This window comes from Dasypus novemcinctus, chromosome 25, assembly GCF_030445035.2.
Source record: "Dasypus novemcinctus isolate mDasNov1 chromosome 25, mDasNov1.1.hap2, whole genome shotgun sequence".
NCBI lineage: Eukaryota > Metazoa > Chordata > Mammalia > Cingulata > Dasypodidae > Dasypus > Dasypus novemcinctus.
In genome coordinates, this window is record NC_080697.1 from 19,332,148 (window position 1) to 19,357,194 (window position 25,047).

Here is a 25,047-nt window from a genome sequence, read left to right on the forward strand (position 1 = left end):
AGGTTATTTCATGCCCTGGCAGTGGCTGCTCGCCTGTGACATCGGATCCCACCAGATGACAGCAGATGGGTCCCCCCTTGAAGTCAGGCTCACCTATTGCTCCCCCCAACCCCCCGCATCAGGGACACCTCCAGCTCCTAAGCGGGGAGACCAGCCTCAGGCTTCACAGCCGGTACTGCTGAGCCTTTCGGGCAAGGATGGATTTTTAATATCTTTTTGTTGAATTGCTATTTAAAAAGGACTTTTGGGTTTTCTGGAAGATCTCCATTTGTTTCCAGAGATGGCTCCTGTGCCTTCTTGGAACCCCAGGCCCCCATTCACTCCTGCTTTTCTTCTCAGTTCACAGGCTGAAGCCTGCTGATATCCAGGTAATCGGAGCCCTGGGCGACTCTCTCACGGTAAGTGTCTCCGATTTTAGGAGGACAGGAGAGGAGCAGATCTTGATTAACACAAGGGCCTGGAGAAATAAATGGAGAGAGAAAAACCTCACTCCTAGCTCCAAAACATCACATCTGAGTCCTGGTCCTCATTTCCCTTCTATTAAACTTGCCCACCCTGGAATCCAGCGGCATTTCTTGCCCATCCTATTTTCCAGCTCCACACTGGTCTTAACCTTCCTCTCCCAAAACAGGGACAGAGTGGAGGGGCCCCAGGGGAGCATCAGTGGCAGGCATGACCCACCCCAAATAACCCAGCCTGTCAGCGGGGGCAGGATTGCAGTGGGGCTCCTGACCACAGAGCTTGGTTTTGTCCATGTGGGAGTCTATAGGAAGGCATCAAGGAGAGGTGCAAAGAGCTGATGAGATGGGGACCAAAGGGTGGAGAAGGAGAAAGCTGGGGTCGGTGGAAGAGGCGGGGGTCCTAGAGATGGCCCATGCCCACCATGGAATTGACCCTGCAAAGAGCTATCCGTGAAGAGCAGGGTGGGGCCCTTAGAGAGCCGGGGTGGGGGTCCTAGAGGCCCCCGGACTCAAGCTGTTCAGTAGCGACTCCTTACAGGTGAGTCCAGCCGCTGCTCTCTGGGTCGATAGAAAACAAGGTCCTCAGCTGACTCCTCCCCCAAACCCCAGCGGACACCTTCATGCCGTGGCCTGCTCACATTTATGTTATCTCACCCGGTATCCTCACAACAAAATCCCGGGAAGCGTGGCATGCCTTAAAGGAAGGTGAAACAGGCACTCGAGCCCATATAGCTTGGAAACCCTGGAGCCGGGATGGGAACGCAGGGACCAGAATTCTACCCCTGCCTGGAGCTCCTCCACCATGACCCTTCGGGGCCTCTGCACCCCAAAGGCCCCAGGGAAGGACAGGCAGGCGGGTCCTTGGCCCTTCACACAGCTTCCACCAACCACTTCCCGGTGGGCGTGGCCTGTGCAATCTTCCCCTGCACACTCCTTGGAGACCCACTCACTATAAGGAAGGGCTCATCAGGAATCACATAGCTGCTTAGGGAGGAGGCTGCCTCTTCTTCTTAGCATATGACATAGTTGGCAGGTGGCAAAGGAACAGGGCACCAGAGAGCAGGGGCCACACCCCAGGAGCCTCTCCCTGGGGGCCAACCTTCACCCCCAGGTTGTCTGGGAAGCCAGTCTTCAGCCTGACCTTTGGAAAGATGCTGCTCCTAAAGAACTTCAGGCCACATGCAGGCACCTGTAAAGTGTGTCCATATCATGGTTTAAAAGACCCTGCTGTTTCTTCAGCCTAGGGGTGGGTACAGGGGATTTCATTTCATCACTACTTTGTACACTACATGTATGCGAGATATATTTATATCAAAGGGTTGTGATATGTTTCCTTTCATGGTTTATTTCACAGCTTTTAAAAACAAGGAAAACAGGACCCTGACAGATGTCCTTTTGAAAAAGTGTGCCACAGTATAATTCTCAGAGCACTTTGCTAGCCTAGTAGCCTTTGATCCTGGTCCAGGCAGGAGACAGAGCAGTGAGCAGTGCCAGGCAATCCCAGTGGGAGCTTCCCCACATCTCCAAAATACTTGGTGCTATTCTAGACTCTAGACTCTAGAAAGGATCCAGAATGCCTGGCCAGGAAGAGAAGAAGGAGCCAGGGTGGGCTGGCAGAGGTGGGGCTGCAGGGAAGAGCCCAGGAAACTCACTCCCCTGTCATTCCCTCTCAGGCAGGTAACGGGGCTGGGTCCAAGCCCGCAGACGTCCTGGATGTCTTAACCCAGTATCGAGGCCTGTCCTGGAGGTGAGCGAGTGTGTGCCCATGCCCTTCACTGCAGGGCAAGGGAAGACCCCTGAGAATTTTAGAAAACAAGGTTTCAAGAGGGAAATGTGCTGCCTGGTTCTTTCCTGAGACAAACTTCTAAGTCTAATTTGAGGAAGGTGTTTATCAACTTCCCCAAACCACTGCATTCCCCAGAAGAGGAGCTGGAAAAGCAGGAGAAGGGACCACATATGCATATGGCTTGAAAGGCTTCTCTACTTTTCATTTCTCCCTCTATGATGAGGAAACAGAGAATGAGGCTGTGGCCTGGGTGATGGGCAGATCCCTGGTCTGTGGAACCAGAGTTGTGAGTCTGCAACTTCAGGCAGGTTCCTTTGCCTCTCTGGACTTCAGTGCAGGGACAAAGATACTGCCTGAGCAGTGCAGTGAGAATTAGAGACAATTCAAGTGCCTGGCACGTGACTTACATGGAGTAGGAACACATGGTAACTGGTATCATTATTAAAGGCCTTCATTCTTCAGATGAGGAAACAAGGCTCCGAGAGGGAAAGAAACCTTTCCAAGACGACACAGTCAGATGATGAAAGAGCAGGAAGTAGAGCAGAGGGTTCCTGGAGCCTCACCTGGCGCCCTCTCCCATCAGACAGCCTTGTTCCTGCTCTGACTGTGATCCAGTCCAGGCTCCCACGAGCCGAGCCAGCAGGACTTGAGCTTTACCTCTGTGCTTGCACGCTGGGCTTGTGGCCGTCGTGAGAGGGCAGGCCTGCTGTTTCCTCAGCCTGGGCTCTGGCACCTCCACGTGGCACCTGCTTTAGCCTGAATGCTGAATCCCAGGCATCCTCCTTCATGCTGACCTACAGAATTAAACCCCAAACAGTTTGAAAGTCTTTTAACCGCGCCCAGCTACGCTTGGCACGAGCGAGGGGACACGGAAAAGCAGGGCGTCCAATCAACGCTGGAATGTTGCATATTTGCTTGCCCAGAAACCCATCCGAGTTTGCTCTCCTGGGACTCGGCTTGGGAGATGGCTTATTATCTAGAAGACACCCTCTAAAAGCAGGCCTTCCCCAAGCCAAACAGGAAGAGAAAGATCAAAGTGAACTTTTTACTGTTTTCTTTTTTTTTTTTTTTTTTAAGATTTTTCATTTATTTCTCTCCTCTTCCCCCTGCCCCAGTTGTCTGTTTTCTGTGTCCATTCGCTGCGTCTTCTTTGTCCACTTCTATTCTTGTCAGCGGCCTGGAAATCTGTGTCTCTTTTTGTTGTGTCATCTTGCTGTGTCAGCTCTCCATGTGTGCGGCGCCACTCCTGGGCAGGCTAGACTTTCTTTTGCTCTGGGTGGCTCTCCTTCCAGGGTGCACTCTTTGTGCGTGGGGCTCCCCTACATGGGGGACACCCCTGCGTGGCACAGCACTCCTTGTGTGCATCAGCACTGCGCATGGGCCAGCTCCACATGGGTCAGGAGGCCAGGGGTTTGAACCGCAGACCTCCCATGCGGTAGGCGGATGCTCTGTTTGTTGAGCCAAGTCCGGTTCCCCCTTTATTTTCAATCATGGTAATGCACAGCTGTAGCAGTGGGTCGGGTGGGTCCAGGCTGAAGAGGGGCCACTTACCTGTTGGAAATCAGGAGCGAAAGGGGTCGCCTGGGTCCCCCTGCTCCAGTGCCAGAGCTCAAAGGGTGAAAGGATCAGCCACAGTGGTTTCCAGGTGATCTGGTTTCTGGGGAGAGGAGTGATTGGATTCTGGTTTGTTTCTCTGCTTTTCCACTGAAATAATGAGGAAAGGACAGACTCTGAGCTCACAGGGCATTTTCTTGTCCTGAGTCTGAAGCATCTCTGGCATCCTAAACTTTTTTTTTCCTTTGTTCCCATAAAACAGTGTCGGTGGAGACCAGGACATAAGCACCGTGACCACCCTGGCAAGTGAGTAGGTGCTCCCTCGGGTGGATTGCGGGGGGCTCACGGATGTTGGGGTTGCTGGCTGGGGAATCCGCGGGTCCTGCTGCTCCCCCTGGAGGCCAAGTCCCCGGCCGCAGGAGCTAGCTGTGCCCAGTAGGGGGCGCTGCTTCCCCGAGCCTGTCGCCCTTGCTCTGCTTCTTTGAACGTGATTAAAACCTGGGAGGTTTGTTTGTTTTGCTGTGCTGTGTTTTTTGGTTTTGTTTTTTATACAAGAGAAACTGTATTTGTCCAAGGAAGGAAAAGGGTAAGAAAGGGAACGAGAGCCCAGACCAAATTTTAATGCAAGTCTTTAAGAAATGATTCAAGGTAAAGATAAGAAAACCCACCGCGGATCCCGGATCTCGGGAGGGGAGCCTGGCGTAGCTGCTAGGCACCGCCACGAGCAAAAACGTTGAACTGGTATGTGTGGTTTTGTGAAACGCTGCGATTAAAACAGTCAGAGGTGAAATTATTTTGTTTGGGCTGTGCAGACACAGTCTTATTGGAGGCTCCACATTTTCCTCAAATTACTTCTCCCATAACCTGTTTGGAATTTTTTAAAAAGCCTGACTATATTTTCTCAGAGGTCTTCTTTTTTCCTTAGTGCACATCACTATGCTGTTCATCCCCCTCCCCGTGGCTCCCTCACCTGTCTGCTCGTTTTCTCTACTCATTGCGTCTGCACGTTCTCAGCTCTTTGTGTCTGCTTGTCTTCTTTAGGAGGCAGTGGAAACCGAACCCAGGTCCTCCCATGTGGGAAGCATGTGTTCAACTGTTTGAGCCACATCCCACAGTGCTGTTCTTTTTTTTTTTTTTTTTAAGATTTACTTATTTATTTTTATTTCTCTCCCCTCCCCACTTTCTCCCACCACATTGTCTGCCCTCTGTGTCCATTCGCTGTGTGTTCTTCTGTGTTCTTTTCTATACTTGTCAGCAGCACTGGGAATCTGTGTCTCTTTTTGTTGCGTCATCTTGCTGCATCATCTCTGTGTGTGTGTGGCCCCACTCCTGGGCAGGCTGTGCTTTTTTCCCACTGGGCAGCTCTCCTTATGGGGCACACTCCTTGTGTGTAGGGCTCCCCTACATGGGGGACACCCCTGAATGGCACGGCACTCTTTGTGCGCATCAGCACTGCGCATGGGCCAGCTCCACACGGGTCAGGAAGCCCTGGGTTTGAACCTTGGACCTCCCACGTGGTTCGTGGATGCTCTATCCATTGACCCAATCCTGCTTCCCCACAGGGCTGTTCTTAAAGTGCACGTGCAATAAATGTTTAAATCAAATTCTCCGCCCACCCCCACCTCCCCAATCGTCTGGCTAATGATTTTGCCTGAGAGAAATTTAATTGGCCCCCATTCTCATTGACTTTTCTTGTACATATTCCTTTGTAATATAGTTTGAATTAAGACATTATTTAAACTCTAAAAGTCCCCAAGCGTTTGATAATAAGAATGGCTTAATCTCCACAATCAGACTTCACATTTCAATCCACATCTGCTCTCCTTTTGCTATTTGCAAATCTGGTTGATTTTAAGTAGGTACCGTTCTGTGCCACAAGTACTCCTTGTCTTCTTCATTTCTAGGTCTACACATAAGGGCTATAAATACGCTCTTCTATTGCTGGGAGATTGCTCAGGATGCTCTGTGAGTGTGATTCATTGGGCTGTGAGGCAGCCTAGCCTATAAAACCGTGTGCTGGGTTCCCTAATTCCCATGCTCTCACCATGGATGAGATGATTAGAAATACTCTTTCTTCAAAGGGATTGGCAGGGGTTGAGACAGTGTCACCACTCAGAGGGACTTCCCTGGCACACTTAGCCCAGCAATTGAACATCATCTGTTCAGACTCTTCCTTGCTAAAGAGATGTGGTGAGAGCTTTGACCGTGGATTTTGGATAATCTAGGGGGAAATAACTATATGAACATGTGTTAGAAAAGTGACAAGAATGTGGAGTCAGGACAGCACTTCAGCTTAATCCCCTGTGCAATTTAATCTGGCAAATTCTGGTGCTGGTGAAGTAGAATGGGGCAAGGTCCCTGCCCTGATGTCTTCACCAAAATCTCTTTGGGATGCATGAACCAATAATTATAGTCATGTCCAAAGTTTAGGGGAAAATAAACAAGAAGGCTTCTAACCCCAATAAAGAGCTTAAACAACTGGAATTAATCGGGTAAGGAAAGGAAATGGAACATTCCTGGCAGAGATAACTGAAGGCACTGGCAATCCACGCCCTGCCCAACGTATGTAGTTCTTGCTGTGACATTCTTGATAAGTAGCTAGCTAGCCTGGATTCCTCTAGTAATGGGGAACCTACCAACTCCTAGGACATTCCATTCCATTTTCAAATACCTCTGGTGGTTTCACAGTTCTTCCTTCTATGGAGTAGAAATCAGAGTAATTTCCATCCAAGGCTGTAATAATGTACCTCAAAAAGGAATGAGTCCAGCCTCTCTGTGTCGCATAGTCCCTGAAGCTGTGCTGGGTTCTCCAGAGCACACTGCTGGATGGTAGGGTGCCTAGAGTCCTGGCAGATACCTGTTGCCCACCCACTTCCAGCAGATTATGAGACGGGGGAAAGTGGCTGGTCCTGCAGCTGAGAGAACAGGTTTCTAGTCTGGATTCCATTCTCACTAGCTATATGACTATGAACAATTCTCCTAGCCTGTCTATAAATCTTGTTTATTCCTAATTCAGTCCGTGAGCATTTATTGAACATTTTGTTAGGATGTGGGGTGCATTTACTCCCTTCTCCCAGGAATTCTCAGTCTAGTTGGGAAGATGGAAAAGTGAAAAGTCCCGTGTAGATCCAGTGTGATAAAGGCATTAAAAATGCATGAGATTGAAAAGATCAACAAAATTGACAACCCTTTAGCTAGAATGACCAAGAAAAGTGAGAAGGACAGAGAGAGAGGTGTCAAATTGCTAAAACCAGGAATGAAAGAAGGGACATTACAATCAACCTTACAGAAGTAAAAAAAACATTATAAGGGAATACTATGAACAATTTTATACCAATAAATCAGACAACTTAGATAAAATGGAAAAATTCCTGGAAAAACAAACTGCTGACACTGACTCAGGAAGGCATAAAAAATCGGAATAGACCTATAACAAGCAAAGAGATTAAATTAGTAATTTTAAATAAAACTTCTCACAAAGGAAAGCCCAGACCTAGAGAGCTTCGCGAGTGAATTTTATCAGACATTTAAAGAAAAATTACTACCAGTTCTTCACAAACTCTTCTAAAATACAGAAAATGAGGGAATACTTCTCACATCATTCTATATGTAGCCAATATTACCCTGATACCAAAACTAGACAAAGACATCACAAGAAAACTAGAGACCAATATCTTTTATGAATATTGACACACATCTTTAAAAAAATACGAGTAAACCAGACTAACAGCATATAAATAAAAAAGGTTGGGAGTAGGTGTAGCTCAGTGGCCTGAGTGCCTGCTTCCCACGTATGAGGTCCTGGGTTCAATACCTGGTACCTCCTTAAAAAAAAAAAAGGATTATACACCATGACCAAGTGGGATTTATGCCAGGAATGCAAGATTAGTTTAATATCCAAAAATCAACAAAGTAATACATCAGCTCAGTTGAATAAAGGACAAAAGCAACATGATCATCTCAAAATACACATCAAAAGTGTTTGACAAAATCCAACAATTTCATGATAAAAGACACTCAACATACTGAGAATAGAAGGAAACTTCCTCGATCCAATAAAGGGTGACAATAACAAAAAAAACACAGTTAACATCATACTTAATAGTGAAAGACTAAATAATTTCCCCTGAGATTAGGAACAAAACAAGGAGGTAGGCTCTTGCCACTTCTATTCAGAATCATATTGGAGGTTTGGCAAGAAAATGAAATAAAAGAGACTGTGATTGGAAATGAAGAAGTAAAACTTTATCTATTTGCAGATATTATGATTTTGCATATAAAGAATCCTAAGGAATCCACTAAAATACTATTACAACTATTAAACAAGCTCAGCAAAGTTAAAGGATACAAGAGCAATATACAAAAATCAATTGTATTTCCATATACTTGCAATGAACAACACAAAAATGAAATTAAGAAAACAAGTCCATTTACAATAGCATCAAAAAAGAATAAAATATGTAGGTATAAAAGTAACAAAGTAATACAACACCTCTCCTCTGAAAATTATAAAACATTGTTGAAAGAAATGAAAGAAAATCTAAATAAATGGGAAGACATCCAATGTGCATGGATCAGAAAGTTGATGAAAATGTTCTAAAGATGATTGTAATGATAGTTTCCCAAAGCTGTGAAAATACTGAAAAACCACTGAATGGTATATAATTTTATGGTTTATGAATTACATCTTAAAAAAGCTATTTATGTTTAGAAAATAAGAAAAATACACGAGAGAAGCACCTAACTCAAATGCTCATTTGTAAGGATAATTTATTAAGCATCTACTGTGTGCGGCACATGTTGTTAAAGCGTTAACTTGCTGGACATTTTATTTCAGTGCTGAGTGAATCTTCTGAGGTGAGAGCTGTGCAAGGGGGGTGCTTTGTCCCCAACATCCACTTGTGTTTAGCAAAGGAACCTGAAGATTGCAACTGGTTTCATTACCAAGCACATCTCTTCCTTGTATTTCTAGACATCCTCCGGGAATTCAACCCTTCCTTGAAAGGCTTCTCAGTTGGCAAGGGGAAAGAGAACCATCCTAACGCCTTCCTCAACCAGGCTGTGGCAGGAGCCCGAGCTGAGTGAGCAGGGGAGCCTTTGGGGTGGACCCCTGGGGGTGCTTGTCCCATCGGGGGTGTCTGGCTGCAGGGCTGGGGAGGGGCCTGAGAGCCAAAGGCTGGTCATCCGTGTTGTCCCTGGCTGTCTTGCTAGCCCAACCCAACCACAGCCCCAAGGAAAGGGTCACAACTGTCTCTGATGCTGGTCATGTGCTTGGAGCAAATGACTTTGTCTCATCTAGAACCTCATGTTCCTCTAAGACAAGGACTGGGAGGGGAACTTGTAGGCCACAGCTCAGTCTTGTTTACCAGTGCTCTGGAGTCGTGTTCTCCCTCCCTTCTTCAGACAGGCTTTTCAGGCAGCCTGGGCCAGGGGAGAACGAGTCCTGGGAGGGGAAGCCCTGAGGCTGGCTTCCTCCCTGGCCTCTCAAAGCCTCCACCTATAAAATGGGGTTGGGTGATTGTGAGGCTCCAGCCATCCTGGATGTGAAAGCTCTGGTCAGGATGGCAGTTCCAGCCCCAGGACAGCAGGGCTCCAGGACCCACCTGGGGAAGCTGCCAGTAGCATGGGAAGCTGGATGGTGTGGGGCGCAGACACGGAATGGCTGGCTCCCCAACAGGGCCTGGTCCCCTTGCCTGGGCCCTTCAGTGCCGTTGCACTGAAAGATGCCAGAGCCTGGTGCCTTGTGGGCTCCCTGTCTGGTTAGAGAGCAAGTAAATGCCACACCCCAACTAGGAAAAATAAAGGCAAAAAACCTTTGTTTCTTAATCCTATTTTTCTGCTGGAAAATCTGGGTGTCCTCGACCTGCTGACCAGGCTTAAAGGCACCATGTGGGGACACCTGTGTTTCCATCCCTGGATTCCCACACATCCTTCTCCTGACTCGCAATACCATCCTAAGGCTACAAGCCAACAGGAAATGTGATATGGACTTTCCAAAGCAGTGGACTGTGCAAAACCTAATAATAAGTTTTCTAACACATTCTGTGTTGCTTTTTCCCCTTTTGGTTCCGGTTGGGGTGCTAGGCTTCCAGTTTACCTGCTTAAAGCTTTTGACTTACTTTTGGTGGTGTAAGAGGGGAGGTAGTTCTGACGGTGACTGGGCCAGGATGCCATGCAAGAAGGAACCTTCGAGTCGAGAGCACAAAAAGTAACCAAAGCTGGGTGCAGTTCACGTCACCCCAGCTTCTGCCCTTGCTCTTCCCGAGGCCTTGGGGCTCCTCCATGAAATCACCTCCTATGTCCAAGCACATCCGTTGGGGGTAGGACCGAGGTGGGGACTATTATTCCCAGGCTACAGATCAAGAAACTGCAGTACAAAGAGCTAAGTGACCTGAACAAATGCATCCACTGACCACGTGGTCCCTCCTGGCACCCCACAGACTTTATCCCAGTCACCCAAACACCCTGCACGTATATCACAGCAATCCCCCTTGCATTCTGTACCATAACTCAGTGGGATAGGAAGAGCAGAGGGTGGAAGTCTCACATTTTATTTATTTATTTATTTGAATTTATTGAAATGTATCACTCATACATATACATACATATACAATAAGTGTATAATAGTTATGAACTTACAAAACAAACGTATATAACATCAAACATATATAACATCTCACCCTACCACCAATAGCTTGCATTGTTTTTAAACCTTTTTAACTAATGATTAAAGAGCATTGTCAAAATATTACTACTAAACAAAGTAGTTTTCCCCTGACCAATCCGATTGTTATTATCTTTATATCTTTATATACAAACATACATAAACAATTAAGTGTATAGTAAAAGTTGTGAACTTACAAAGCAAACATGCATAACATCATACAGGGGTCCCATACATCAACCCTCCACCAACACCTAGCATTGTCATCAGACATTGTTACAAACTATGAAAGAACACTGTCAAAATCTTACTATTAATCATAGTCCTTATCTTACATTTGGTGTGTTTTTCCCCCAACCCACCCTATTATTATTTTATAAATATATATATTTTTTAATGACAGAAGTTGTAAACTTATAAAACAATCATGCACATGTGCAGAATTCCCAAACAAAACCCCTTCATCAACACACCACAATGTGGTGTGTCATTTGCTACAGATGAACTAATATTATCTGATTGTTACCATGTCCATAGTGTACATTTGGCTCCCATTTTCCATACTGCCTCAGTATCAACACAGTACATCTTTTGCATAGATGCAAGAATATTACATTATTAATACTAACCACAGTCCATAGGTCACTCCAGCTGTATTTTCCCATGCTTCTCCACATTCCCAGGACCCATTTTATTAATGACAAACTGCACCTCAGAGGAGTTGAGTAAGCATCACAAAAGTCTGGAGCAGCTGCCCAGATACTTTCAGATTTACAGATGAGGAAACTGAGGGCCAAAGAGAGTAAGGGTCTTCCCCAAAGCCTCCACCCAGGTTATCTGTTACGTAGTCTAACACGACCATGATTGGACTCTTTGGGCTAATAGTTATGAGAGTAAAATGATGACAACTGATGATTCCTGCCAGGCACCGTGCCGGGGCTTTACTAATGATGATGGTGGTGGTGACATTGATAGAAATAATGGAATGAATGCTTACTCTGTGCCAGGCACTGTCCTAAGTTCTTTACATGGCACCTCATTTGTTCCTCTCAATTCTCTGGAGAAGGTCTGCTGGCCATCCCTACTGTACACAGGAGAAAACAGGTTTTGCAAGTTAAGCACTTTGAAGCTCTCAGAGCTGGTCCAGGATGGAGCTGAGATTCAAAGCCACACTGCCTGGCACCAGTAGTGGCTCTTATTTGCCCATCTTATTTACTGCCCTTGATGACCCGCTAATAAGATAGGGGTGTGCTTATCTCCATTTTTGCAATCTTTTTACACTGATCATTGAAGTTGCTTTCCCACAGTGACCAAGAGGCTACTGAGCATCCAACCCAGGTGCTCCTGATTCGACCAAGTCACCTCAAGGCTGAGGCCTTGGCACTTATGAAAAGGGACCTGGGCATGGCATGAAATACCCACACGCAGACCTTCTATCTGCTCTGATCAGACCCGGCTTGGAAGAGAGAGAAAAGCCCATAATCGAATACACCAATCAGAAAGTAGTCACACTAACAGCCCTCCCCAAAGCTCTTCACCAACCACTGTCCCCCAGTCCAGCAGAGCCCCTGGGGACAGGAGCTCTGGGGGGCATGATTTTCAGCCCAATTTTCCTTTGGGAAGCCCACCCAGGCCCTTCCTCTGCTACCTGTTTGATTCCTGCTCTCCCTGCTCTAGTCCTGCTGCTCACGCAAGTTCTTCCATGTGTGCCCACAGGAATTTACCTGCCCAGGCCAGGAGACTGGTGGACCTGATGAAAAACGACACGGTGCGTCTGGGGGAGACTCTGCCTGGGACCACTCAGGAAGGGACTCCCCGGGACGGGGAGTGGGCAGGAGAAGTCCACAGAGTCAGAGAGGGTCAGCCGTGGGGCTAGGGATAGATGGGAGCCAGACCAGGTTTCCAGCCTGAACCTCTGTTCTGAAAAAGAGATTCACATTCATTCAGTCAGTCCATCTGTCCGTCAGTCAACTGTTCAAATATTTATCATGAGTCAGGCATTGGGCTGGGTGCTGGAGCTACACAGCGCAGTCCCCTGCCCTTAAGGAGCTTACGAGGGGCGCCTGACATGAGAGTGAAAATGATAAGACGGTGATGTGTGCTGTGAAAGTGCAGAGGGTGGCACAGAAGGGACAGGCTCCTCTGCTCCGGACGGGCCGGGGGAGGCTTGGGGAGGAGATGTTGGAGCTGGGATCTGAGGGATGAATGCAAGGTTCTCCCTCAGGTGAAAGTGGGGTTCTCACCTCAGACTGCCCTGGGAGCCAGTCCCAGGTGGATAGAATGATTCAAGTGGGAGTGGGGTAGGGATTCATTTTTTGCAGGTGATTTAATGGACGACAAAGTCCATTGTGGGGAGGCCGCAGGTGTAATGTCAAAAAACTTCTGGGTCTTTTCCATCTTTCTTCTTCCACCCTTTTTGGGAGTGTGGGTGAGAGGAGGCAAAGCTGCATGAGTCTGGGACCGTGTAAGGGGCTGGGAGGGCTCCTCTGGCCTTCGGGCGGCGGTTCCAGTGTGTGCCGCTGCTCTGCCTTCCACTCAGTCCTGTGCCTTCAAATAGTTCTCCAGGTCCCTCTTGGGGGAGGCAGATGCCAATGGTGGCAAAACCCTTTCAGAGCACATGCTCATGGCACCCGCTGTGCTCTTCCCAGCTTCTCCAGCTTGATTTGCTCCTGGGGAGTTTTAACTGGTAACCACTAGCTGAGATTAGAGAGCTCCTTCTTAATGGAAGATGGTCCAGTGTCCCTTTAGGCCACGTTAGAATTCCAATTTTTGAAGATCCCAGAACAAATGGCCTCCTTTCCAATAGCTAGGACCTGCCTTGCCATCTTCCACCTTCTTCCTCACTATGCTGGAAAAGGGAGGGATGAAGTCTAGTGGGCATCAGCATCTACTGCCACAGGACAATTTTCTAAACTATGTTAATGTAGCATTTTGTGTGATCTATATATCTTGTAAAAATAAATTAAAAATATATTTAAAAAAAGGAAGGAAGGGAGGGAGGGAGGAAGTAAAGAAAGAAAGAAAACTGTGGCCTGTTGTACTTACCACCTGGAAGTCAGTAACTTCACCTAAAAAAAACTGAATTGTTCGGCACCCAGCAAATCCCTAAGGGACTCAGGACCCCATAACAACCAAAGAACAGAAAACGTCCACGTCCACTTAGTTTTCGGGTGGGGAATCGTGCAGTGTTACTTCCAGCGTTCGGTGCTGTGCGTATTTCTTACCGTGACTCTGGGACAATACGCTTACTTGTTTGTTTCCTATTCATTTCAGAGGATCAATTTCCAGGAAGACTGGAAGATAATAACCCTCTTCATAGGAGGCAATGACCTCTGTGATTTCTGCAATGACCCGGTGAGCCGCCAGGCCCTTCAATCAAGACTGCCCCCAGGGCAACGCTTTCCACGGCCCAGCGGGCTGGGGTCTGGGCTCCCGGCTTGGCTTGGATCCAGCATGGGATGAACTCTGAGATGGGAGGGCATGCACTCCAGTGAGCGTTTCTCCAGGACTAGCAGGACTGGTTTAGAGATGGAGCCTGATGATAACATTCTAGTAACCAAGATAACACTCCAAGGGTCTAGAAAAACCACACATCTCTTCATCGGTAACCATAAGTCAGCTCCTTTCTTCAGTATTCAGGAGCCTCAACACCTGCCCCTTTGTGCTGTAACTTGTCTGGGGATGGCTACGTTCCTAACGCAGACATTGAGGCAAGATTCCCGGCCAGGCCATTGGGCCAATGGGAAGTCCAAGAGCAAGACACTGTCCTGTGGGCGCAGCTCTTCTTGCTGGAAGAAACCTCACAGGCCATTCCCTCACCCCCAGCAGGAACCCCTTCCATAGAATCCAGCTGTCGAGTGCCCCCAGTGATGGGCAGCTCTTGAGTTTGCTGGGTAGCCCTGATTAGTTAGGAGAAGGCACAAATTATCTTTTAGTTTGTGTGGGTGTTGAACTCTGTAATTTCCACTTCTTCTGCTTAAGCTGGGCAAATCTGCACCCTCCCCTTTATTCAATTCAGCTGATCTTAAAAACAATGTTTTTTGTTTTTAATTTTTAGAAGCAGTATACCCAGGAAATACATGAAAGTACAGAGAAAAAAATTATCTGTAATTATCCAGAAATACCCAATATAGCCTTGCTAACATTTTGATAAATCTCTCCCCAGCATCTATGAATACAGAGAAATTGCTTTCTTTTCTTTTCTAAAAATAGTATTCTGTCAACATTGTTTGGTAACTTGCTATTTTCCAATTAGCAGTACATTGGGATGATGTTGCCATGGCAATATATATTCTTCTGTCATATAATTCATAAAGACTCTATAGTACCCCGTCATATATACTACTACATCATATATGGTCCAAGGGCCATAATTTACTTAACTGTTCCCTGTTATTGAATATTCAGCCTACAATACTTCTAATTTTCCATCTTTTAAATAGTAGTATGATAAACATCTATCTTTATATACACTCATAATTGTTCCCCTGGCATTATTCTAAGAAGTGAGATTTTGTTTGTTTTTGGCAAAAAGTTATGTACCTTATGCCAACATTTTATTCTGAAAATTTCTGAACATAGAGAGAAATCAAAAGAAGTGTAAAGTAAATACCCATATAGCTACCATCTAGAATTAACATTTTATTGTATTAAGCTAATACATGTCTACCTCTCCACACATCTTATTTGTGGTGAAGATACACATTTTTAATGCTTTAGATACATATTGTCAAATTGCTCCCAGAAAGTTTGTGCCTATTTTGCCTCTTTCCCCACACCCTGATGATGGGTGGTTGTCATTCTTTTTAATAGTTGCTAAATCTGATAGATGCAAAATCATATCTGGTTTTTCAAAATTTGTATTTTGATTACTAGGTGGGAATAACCTTTCTGTTGTCCTTGTTTAATGCCCATTTGAATTTCTCTTTTTCTTAAGTTATATATCATGGCTATTGGCCATTTTCTCATAAGGTACTTATCTTGTTCTTATTATTTGTGAAAACTCCTTATATTAAGTATATTAACCCTTAGTCAAATATGCTTGCCTTTTCCTTTGGTTTATGGTGTTTTCTGTTAAAGAGAAGGCTTTTCCTTGCCGGTGCCACGCGCAGAGTGTATTAAACGCCAGGCCTTGGCTAGGTGTTAGGCAGTGACAAGGAAACACAGCCTGTCTCCGAGGAACTCGCTCTGTTGGGGGAGGGAGACAGGACAATTCACCAAAACGTGATGAGAGAGACATCCCAACGTGGCTCTAGCGATGCACACGGAAGAGGCATTTGCAGCATCGCCGTGGGAATTTGGGGGGTGGGGGAGGTCATCAGAAAGGTTTGCGCAGGGCAGGACACTTGCCAGCTGCAGGTGAGCCTGTTTGACGGGCAGACGGGCGCAGAGCGAGGGCTAGGAAGGGGGGAGTCTGGCTGTGGCGGGTCAGGGGCCTTCCGCTGCGATCCAGGACTGTTGGGGAGGGGGGTTAGCCAGGAGGGAGAGGGGGACCACACGCACATACCACCCCCCGCCCGAGAACGTGGCTTTTATCTGTTTAGTATAGCAAGGTGCTGAATTCGGTTTCATTCGGAGAAAGAATTCCATTGCTTCAAAAAAATTTTTTTTAAACCATCCGCAGGAGAAATAACAGTTAAAATATGTTCTTGGAGGGCCCCGGGACCCTCCCTTCCCCAATATCTCCATAAGGTGTGGGTCTCCTCCCTCTGAGAAGACTGTGCAAGCTACAAGGGGTCTTAGAGGTCGGTGGGCTTGACAGCCCACTTTAGAGTGACGCCCCCTGGCTAAGGCCCTGCAGCTCCTCAGCGTGGTGGATCCAGAGCTTTCCACAGCGCCACACAGGAGAAGGGGCGTTTGCTGAGGTCACAGCCGTGATGCGCTGTGGGGTGGGTGTGGAGCTCGGACCCCCCCAGGGACGAGCCCTGTGCTTCAACACTGCCCACTCTGACTGAAACACAGAAGCGGGGAAACCAAGAAACAAGGGGGCCCTGGTCTGTGGGAGAGGGGGTGACGAATGGTGTTGAAGGGACGCCCCCTCTTCCTGCAGGCCCACTTCTCTCCCCAGAACTTCACGGGCCGCATAGCGGAGGCTCTGGACACGCTCCACGCCGAGGTAGGAGTCCAGGCCGCTTTGCCTCTGCGCAGCTCGGCCGCAGCCTCTCCATCTTGCACCTCAGGCTGGGCCTCTGGCTTCAGCCGAGGGCTCCTGGGCAGGTCCCCTTTACCTCCCCACGGCCAGTCCTGGTGCCCAGGGCCCTAAACGCCTCATCTGGGGGAAGGGGGATTATGAGGAGGTGGGTGAGGCCAGACCCAAAGGCCACAGAGGTTCCACCAGGAGGAGCAGGCCCTGCCCAGAAGAGAGCCTGGGGCTGCGCGGCCCGGCTCCTCCTGGACACCCGCCTTGCCTTTCCCAGGTTCCTCGGGCCTTTGTGAACCTGGTGACGGTGCTAGAGATCGTCAACCTGAGGGAGCTGTACCAGGACAAGAGGGTCTACTGCCCAAGGCTGATCCTCAGGTGAGAGGGAAACGCCGCTCCCAGGCCCTGCACCCTGAGCAGAAAGCAGCTCCCATTAGTCCGGGAACCTGAGGGCAGGAGGGGGAGGGTGCTGTGACCACCCAAATTAATGTGAAAAGGTCTCATCGAGAGGACGTCCCAGGGTTTCAGCTCCAGCCCTGCTTCTGTTGCCATGGCAGCCGTTCCAGACCCTTCGGGGAGTGGGGTCCCCTGTGGGCCCAGCTAGGACCTCCTCTGGAGTGTGTCCAAACCGCCCCTGCCCACCCGTGGAGGCCCATCTCCAGGACGGAGGGACCCTCTGGTGGGCGTGGGTGCTCCAGGCTGGACGTCTGCCGCTTGCCAGAGGAGTGGCGGTCAAATCAGAATCGGCAGGGTCCAGGGGCAGGGTCTTCCCAGACAACAGGGAGCCCAGGTCCCAGGAAGACCCCGAGAGGCCTTCACCCCTCAAACTTCAAATGGACATGGTGGTATCCCCCTTCTCCCTGACACCCCCGGGAATAGGATGTCCCAAGAATCTAAGCAGGGACATTTCGCGCAGCTTTCCTCCCTGTGAATCTTCCTCCAGGCTTTTAGCCCAGGTCACAGCAGCTGGGTCCCCGAGTTGGTTGTGCCTGCGCCCCCAGCCCCCCAGCTCTGTACAAGCCTCCACCACAGCCCCGAGCACAGAGCACGGCGGTTATTCACGGGCCCCCACCCATCCCCAATCACGGCTGCTCCGGCCCAGTAAGGGGCCAGTGGCTGGTTGCCAAGTGACTGAATGAAAATTTCACAGGGACCAGGTTTGCTCTTGGAAATTAAGGGGTATCTTGGCTGTACCCCTGCGGGGCACAAGTCCCCTGGGGAAGGGCTCACATGCTCTGAGCAGAGGGAGGATGGCTCCGGGTGACAGGTGCAGTCGTGGGTGCAGGGCGTGCTGTTTGCAGCTGCCGACTTGTACCCTGGCTCCCACTTTCTCCGGTCACTGGGCCACACAGGAGGCTCGGGGGCTCATGCACTGTCAGGGCAGTTCACCAAAAACTCTGTCGCTCCCCGTCCCTGCAGGGTTTTTAAGACTGGTAAATTGAAAGGTTCACAGTAGGTCAGACCTGAGATGGCCAAACCGCTGGCTGTCAGGGACAGATGGACCCAGGGCCCGTTTCCCATCGCCTCTCATGAATGCTCTGCACCCCCTTTCTCTCCTGCGTCCTGGGGCTCAGTAGTCGTGCCTCCCTTGGTGCTGCCGAGTCTATACTGGACCAGCTTCACCCTCACCTCCTCCTTCTCGACCAAAAGCCCAATTTGACCAGGGGGTTGGCCAGATCAAATGTGCAGATGGGACAGAAGCAGTTTAACATCAAGACTCAGAGCTCAGGTTCAGAGGCAGACAGACTCGAGTTCAAGTCCAGGCTCCCACAGTGGGTATCCACGAGACCTTGAGACAGTAACTCAGTCACTCAGAGCCTCCAGTTCCTCATCTGTAAAATGGGGATAATGATAATACAACTTCTAGACTGTCTGAGCGGACTGAGTGTATTAATTTCCATGAAGCTCTTAGCACAATGCTTGGCACAATGGGCCTTAGATATATATTAGCCATTGTCATTGTCACCATTATTATTTAAAAGGGGTAGCACCTCATCCTCACGGCACCGGCCTCAGACAGCCACGAGGCAACTCAGGTCCGTGAAAGTCACCCACTCCTTCATTTTCAAGAGCAAATCATGCTGTGGGCAACGGTCCTCAGTTCCTCTGGGAGATCAGTAGGTTTGCCAGCCAGGGCCCCATCAGCACAGATTCCTGTCGCCTCCAGGTCAGGAGAAATAGATGCTGCGTCTCAAGCCGCAGTCTCCCGCACTTTTAACGGTGATTTGGGTGGGGTGGGGGTGGGGCCTCTCTCGGTCTGGTCTGCAGCTCGCTGTGTCCCTGTGTCCTGAAGTTTGATGATAACTCAACGGAACTCAACGCCCTCATCGAACTGAACAAAAAGTACCAGGTAAGCTGGGCCAGGGCCCTGGGACGGAAAAGGAGTAAACACTCGGGTCCTTCCGGCCCTGACTGGTGGGCTCAACACAGCACCAAGGCTCTGAGCCCACCTCTGGGAATTCCAGTCCCCTGTCCTTCCAGTAAAACAAATGTTTCCACCATTCATGGAGAAATGTCCTGTCCTGGGAAGAAATTTCACAGTGAATCTGACTAGAGCCCAGCCGGGCTCTGCCACCCGTTGGTGGCGTGACCTCAGACGGCGAGCCCTGGCACCTCTGAGCTTCGGGCGCCCGGAGAAGAAGGGGGAGGCCGAGCACCTCTCTCCCGAGAGGCTGGCGAGGACTCTCGTGTGCAGAAGCACGACAACGAGACGCTCTCTCTTCGCTCCCTTGGGGACAGGGCGCCAGAGCCAGCAGATAACCCCGAGCTTCTCGGGGTTTGTTTGGTGTAGTTCTTTCTCCCACCAGACCTCTTACTGGAACAGGGGACTCGCTAAACTATCTTTTTTTTTTTTTTTTTAAAGATTTATTTATTTATTATTTAATTCCCCCCCCTCCCCTGGTTGTCTGTTCTTGGTGTCTATTTGCTGCGTCTTGTTTCTTTGTCTGCTTTTGTTTCTTTGTCCGCTTCTGTTGTCGTCAGCGGCACGGGAAGTGTGGGCGGCGCCATTCCTGGGCAGGCTGCTCTTTCTTTTCACGCTGGGCGGCTTTCCTCACGGGCGCACTCCTTGCGCGTGGGGCTCCCGCACGTGGGGGACACCCCTGTGTAGCACGGCACTCCTTGCGCGCATCAGCGCTGCACATGGCCAGCTCCACACAGGTCAAGGAGGCCCGGGGTTTGAACCGCGGACCTCCCATATGGTAGACGGACGCCCTAACCACTGGGCCAAAGTCCGTTTCCCTCGCTAAACTATCTTGAGTCTCCCCTAAATCTTCCTCCCGTCCCTTGAGAGGACAGAAGTAGGGCATCCAGTCCCTTCCGAGCCGATCATCCTAGAGGCCCGGGGGGCTCCTTGGAGGAGAATCCCGTCCCTGCGGACTCTTGGGGGCGGTCGTCCCTGCCGGGTGTGTCAGGGGCTCAGGGCCATGCCCCCCATTCCACGTGCTGGGATGCCAGTGCCCGGCCCTCTGGTGGCCCCCCGCTGCTGCGCTTCTTCCTGCGGTAGAGAGAGAAAGCACTCCAAGACCGGGTAGATGCCAAGAGACCAAGCCCCCTGCTCCCCGTCCTCGTGTCCTCTTTCAGGAGGGGACCCACCAGCTGGTTGAGAGCGGGCGGTACGACACGAGGGAAGACTTCACCGTGGTTGTGCAACCGTTCTTGGAAAAAGTGGACATGCCAAAGACCTCGGTAAAGAGAGGAAACATCAGCGATGAATGCAATGCGCAGACAGCCCACGGCTGTGTCTAGCGCCCCCGCAGCCCCCTAATGCCGCCTCTCTTTTTCTGCCCTGTGACCAGGAGGGCTTGCCCGACAGCTCCTTCTTTGCGCCTGACTGTTTCCACTTCCACAGCAAGACGCACGCCCGCGTGGCCAGCGCCCTTTGGAACAACATGGTGAGGCGGCGCGGTGGGAGGAACGGCAAGGAAAGGGCTCTGGGAAGCTTTTGGGGGCGCTCCGAGGTCCGCCTCTCAGGCCGTGTGCCCGAGGGTCCCGCAGCCAGGCGTGACAAGACATCCCACTGCTGCGTCCCTCCCTGCCCGCTCCACCCCCGCCCGCTTCCCCGCCTGCTTGTCCTCGCCACCTCTTTCTCACTGCCCACCTGCCTGCTTTTGGGTTTAGCTGGAACCTGTCGGCCAGAAGACTGCACAGAATAATTTTGAAAACAAGATCCACATCACGTGTCCAAGCCAGGTAGGGTGAACAGCACGTCCTCGCGGCCGTGCACGTCAAACTCCTTTGCTGGGTTTCGGCTCGTGTGAAGGCTTCTGGGGTCATGTCACCCCAGGCTCCCACCCCCGCCACCAGCTCTGTCCACCCACCCACCCCATTCCAGACTCCAGGTTAACCTGCCCAAATGCCCCAGCTGGTTAATCCGAGGGGGGTGACCGGGACGCGCCTTGGTCTCTCTGCATCGTAGGGAGCCCTGGCACGGGTCCTGGCTGGACACAGAGAGAGGGTGGCAGCAACATCCGGCTCCCACCGTGAAGGCTGCAGGGGGTGGGGGAGAACCTAAGGGCAGAAGGTGCCCCGTCTTCATGCAGCCGCTGCCTCCGGGGCTCTGTGGGAAGAGCAAGAAACGAGACCTAGAGAGACATCTGGTGCATGCGGGCGGGGTAGGGGCGGGAAGTTGGGAGTCAGAGCTAGGAAGGCGGGTATTAACCAGGAAGGCAAAGCAGCTCAAGGGTCCCCTCTCCACTCGCAAGTTATCGGCAGATTCCTGGAGCTCTGCGGCTGCTGCCTGCACCTCTATAAACACCTCCATATTCCCAGAGGGGTCCGAGGCCCACCGCTGCGAACCACTGCGCCGTGTGGGGCAGCACCTCAAAGCGCCTGGCTTCTCCTGCCCTGGCAGGAAGGAGAAGGACTGTTGTGGGGGAAGGGGGGCCAGAAAGTGGTGCCGTGTTGGGAGGGAACAGGTGGAGACAGCTGTCCCCAGCCAGCGGGGTGGGAGGCCACGGGAAGACGTGCACATTCCCGGGAAGCTGCTGCAGGCTTGTGTGCTGAGTTCTGGTTGCAGAGAAGGCCCAGTGCACACTGGGAGGGAGCCACAGTGATCAGCTTGACCAGCCCAGCAGGGAGGCTGGGGACGTGGGGCAGGGGAGGCTGAAAGCATTCAGGACAGGCCAGCCCTGAGAGCTGGCACCCAGCGAGCAGTGCCGGACACGCACCAAGGGACGGCTGCTGCTCACCCCCTCTTCTCGCAGGTCTGGCCCTTTCTGAGCACCTACAGGAACAGTGCGCAGGTATCCGCTTGCTGCTTCTTTGGGGGCTCCCCAGGCAAAGTCCCCTTAGACTGGCCCAGCTGGGCGGGGTGGGAGAATGAGCAAGAGTTGTGGGTGGGCAGTGCAGGAGTATCCCACTCTTAGAAAGCCCTTCCCTGTTCTCACTTTGGCTCCTTGAGGCAGGGTAGAGGGCAGAGAAAGCCCCATTGAGAGCAGGCTGGACAGGGGCCCGAGGCCAATCACCTCACAGCCTGGACAAGGGCCCAGCCAATCACATCACAGCCTGGATAGGGGTCCCCCAATCACATCACAGCCTGGACAGGGTCCCAGCCAATCACATCACAGCCTGGACAGGGGCCTGGCCAGTCACATCACAGCCTGACAGGGGTCCCCCAATTACATCACAGCCTGGACAGGGGCCCAGCCAATCACATCACAGCCTGGACAGGGGCCCAGCCAATCTCATCACAGCCTGGACAGGGTCCCCCAATCACATCATAGCCTGGACAGGGGTCCCCCAATTACATCACAGCCTGGACAGGGGCCTAGCCAATCACATCACAGCCTGGACAGGGGTCCAGCCAGTCTCATCACAGCCTGGACAGGGGTTCCCCAATCACTTCACAGCCTAGACAGGGGTCCCCCAATCACATCAGAGCCTGGACAGGGGTCCCCCAATCACTTCATAGCCTGGACAGGAGCCCAGTCAATCACATTTCAGCCTGGACAGGGGTCCCCCAATCTCATTACAGCCTGGACAGGGGTCCCCCAATCTCATCACAGCCTGGACAGGGGTCCCCCAATCTCATCACAGCCTGGACAGGGGTCCCCCAATCACATCACAGCTTCATCAGAGCCACCATGAAGTCACCTCTCCTCTTTATGAAGCTGAGCCTGCCCGGGAAGAAGCAGGGGGTGGCGTGGGCTGGGTTGTGCTAGTGACTGATTCTCACCTTGGGTGGAATTGGGGTCTGACGTAGATTAGTGGAATTCCACCCTGCTTGACCACAGGGAGCTTTCTGCAGCGCCCTTTCTCGGCCCCTCCCGGGGGGTTCCGTCTTTTGTAGAGCTCCTGGGTGGGTCTGCTGCCCAGCCAGCCCCCCTGGCCCCTTTCCACCCTGAGATGCTGAGATTCCCTTCTCCACCCTTAGGGTCATGGGACCTGGCTGCCTTGCAGGGACAGAACTCCTTCTGCCTCGCCCCCCTCCTCGGGTAAGCCCCCTGGGACATGCCAGGACCAGCGCCCCTCCAGGGAACTTCATACCAGTGAGAACTCTGAGCAGACCGAACAGGCCGGCTAAAGGCTCCCATCTGCCCCGTTCTGGCTTCCTGTCCCGGGCGGTTCCCGCTCTGCGCTGGGACATCACGCCCAGCAGGCCCCATGTGTCCTCCTGCTTCAGCTAAAGAGCCACAGGCGTGCCCCCACCTGCAGCCAGGCCTGAGGGGTGGCCTGGCTGAGCCCCAGGGGTGCACGGTTCCAGGAGTCCCACGAGGAAGCCAGCTCTGGGAGTCGCTGCTGTGGCCCCGGGCTCTGCAAGCACTGCTGCCTGCAGGAGGGCTGGAAAGGGCCCTGGACTCTTCAGAAGAGACTTAGCTACAGGGAAAGGCCCGAGTGATTAGCTCTCCAGTTCTGGGAGGACAGCCAGCACCTGGCGCTCAGTGGTCTGTGCTTTAGGCTCCGCGCATCATCTCGGGGTTGGGGTCTGAACGGCTCGTGCGCTCAGGCTACGGTGGGCCTCCCACGGCTCCGCGGGCTCTCCAGGGTCGGAGCCCCTTCTCTCTCGCTCTGTCTCTCTTGCTCTTCATTCTCTGTTCTTTCTCTCCGTTTTCTTTGTTCTTTCCTGCTCCTTTCTCTCTCCATTTTCTTCCCATTATCTCTCTTCTCTCTCTGTTCTACGTTTATTTTCTCCTTTCTTTCTCTCCTCTAGCTCTTGCTCTCTTTTGCTCTCTCGGCCCCCTGTGCATGCCCCTCCCCCAGATCGGGGATCAGTTGATGACACCCCTCATACAAGCACTGCCTCAGTGGCACTCCGGATGCTCAGTCTGTGCGGCCCAAACGCACAGCCAGGGGTTTATTTCTGTTCTTGATCAAAGTGAGAAATGCTCACCTGGGATGGCAGTGTGCTTCCTGGAGACTCAGGTGTGTCCATCTGTCTTTTCAGTGCATGCCCTGAGACCTGCAGATATCCAAGTTGTGGCTGCTCTCGGGGATTCTCTGACTGTAAGTATCCTGGGTTCTGGGCTGGGGGGGGGGGGCTCAGCTGGCTTCCAGGGTCCCACATGGACAGCAGAAGGCACCACAAGTCTGTTCTGATGGGAGGAATCAACAGGGTACCAGTGGGGACAGCGCTGTCAGACAAGGCACCCAGCCTGACGGCCTCTAAGGCCTTGTCTGCCTCCCCTGTCATTTGGAACCATTTCTTCTAAATTGCCATCTGTTGCTAAGAACCAATGACCTTTCCTGCCTTTTACTTCACTTCTAAAACCTGATCATTCTTAAAGCAATAATCTTTTGGTCAGATAGTTAAAATGAGAGAGGCGCTGAGGCTAAGCAACTTCCCACCAAGATTCGCCCTTTACAGTTATTGCTAAACTCTTTTTTTTTTTTTAATATTTTGGCAAAGCTTTTTATTTTTTTTTAATTTCTCCTCCCTCCCCTGCTTGTTACCCCCATTATCTGCTCTCTGTGTCCATTCGCTGTGTGTTCTTCTGTGTCTGCTTGTCTTCTCCTTAGGCAGCTCCGGGAACCAGTCCTGGAACCTTCGGAGTGGGAGAGAGGCGATTGCTCTCTTGCGCCACCGCAGCTCCCTTGTTCTGCTACATCTCTTACTTTCTCTCCTCTGTGTCTCTTGTTGCATCATCTTGCTGTGCCAGTATTCTACGTCAGCTGGCACTCCTGTGCGGGGCAGCTTTCCCACGAGAGGCGGCATTCCCACTCAGGGTGGCACTCCTGTGCAGAGCCACATTCCCGCATGGGCCAGCACTCCGCGTGGGCCAGCTTGCCCTCACCAGGAGGCCCTGGGTACTGAGCCCTGGACCTCCTATATGGTGGACGGGAGCCCGATTGGTTGAGCCGCATCTGTTTCCCATATTGCTGAACTCTTAAGAGGCGAGAGCCTAAGGGTGCCGTCTCTCCAGCATCCCTCAGTGAAAGTGTGGTATAAAGTGATTTTTCACAATTACTAACAGCTCATCCTTTATCGAGACCTTTCTATGTTTGG

The 25,047-nt window shown here is 51.0% G+C and overlaps 1 protein-coding gene across 1 annotated transcript in view; it reads left to right on the forward strand.

Annotated features, from left to right (window-relative positions):
- PLB1 (phospholipase B1) overlaps positions 1–25,047 on the forward strand; it is a 135,886-nt gene that overhangs the window by 64,714 nt on the left and 46,125 nt on the right. The window contains exons 15-29 of the mRNA XM_058287651.2: positions 340–398; positions 2,135–2,208; positions 4,064–4,107; positions 8,774–8,882; positions 12,182–12,233; positions 13,739–13,819; positions 16,515–16,580; positions 16,882–16,982; positions 18,873–18,954; positions 20,187–20,291; positions 20,402–20,497; positions 20,724–20,795; positions 21,809–21,847; positions 22,978–23,038; positions 23,989–24,047. Coding sequence (XP_058143634.1) covers positions 340–398; positions 2,135–2,208; positions 4,064–4,107; positions 8,774–8,882; positions 12,182–12,233; positions 13,739–13,819; positions 16,515–16,580; positions 16,882–16,982; positions 18,873–18,954; positions 20,187–20,291; positions 20,402–20,497; positions 20,724–20,795; positions 21,809–21,847; positions 22,978–23,038; positions 23,989–24,047 — 1,100 coding nt within the window. The remainder of the gene's footprint in view (positions 1–339; positions 399–2,134; positions 2,209–4,063; positions 4,108–8,773; positions 8,883–12,181; positions 12,234–13,738; positions 13,820–16,514; positions 16,581–16,881; positions 16,983–18,872; positions 18,955–20,186; positions 20,292–20,401; positions 20,498–20,723; positions 20,796–21,808; positions 21,848–22,977; positions 23,039–23,988; positions 24,048–25,047) is intronic.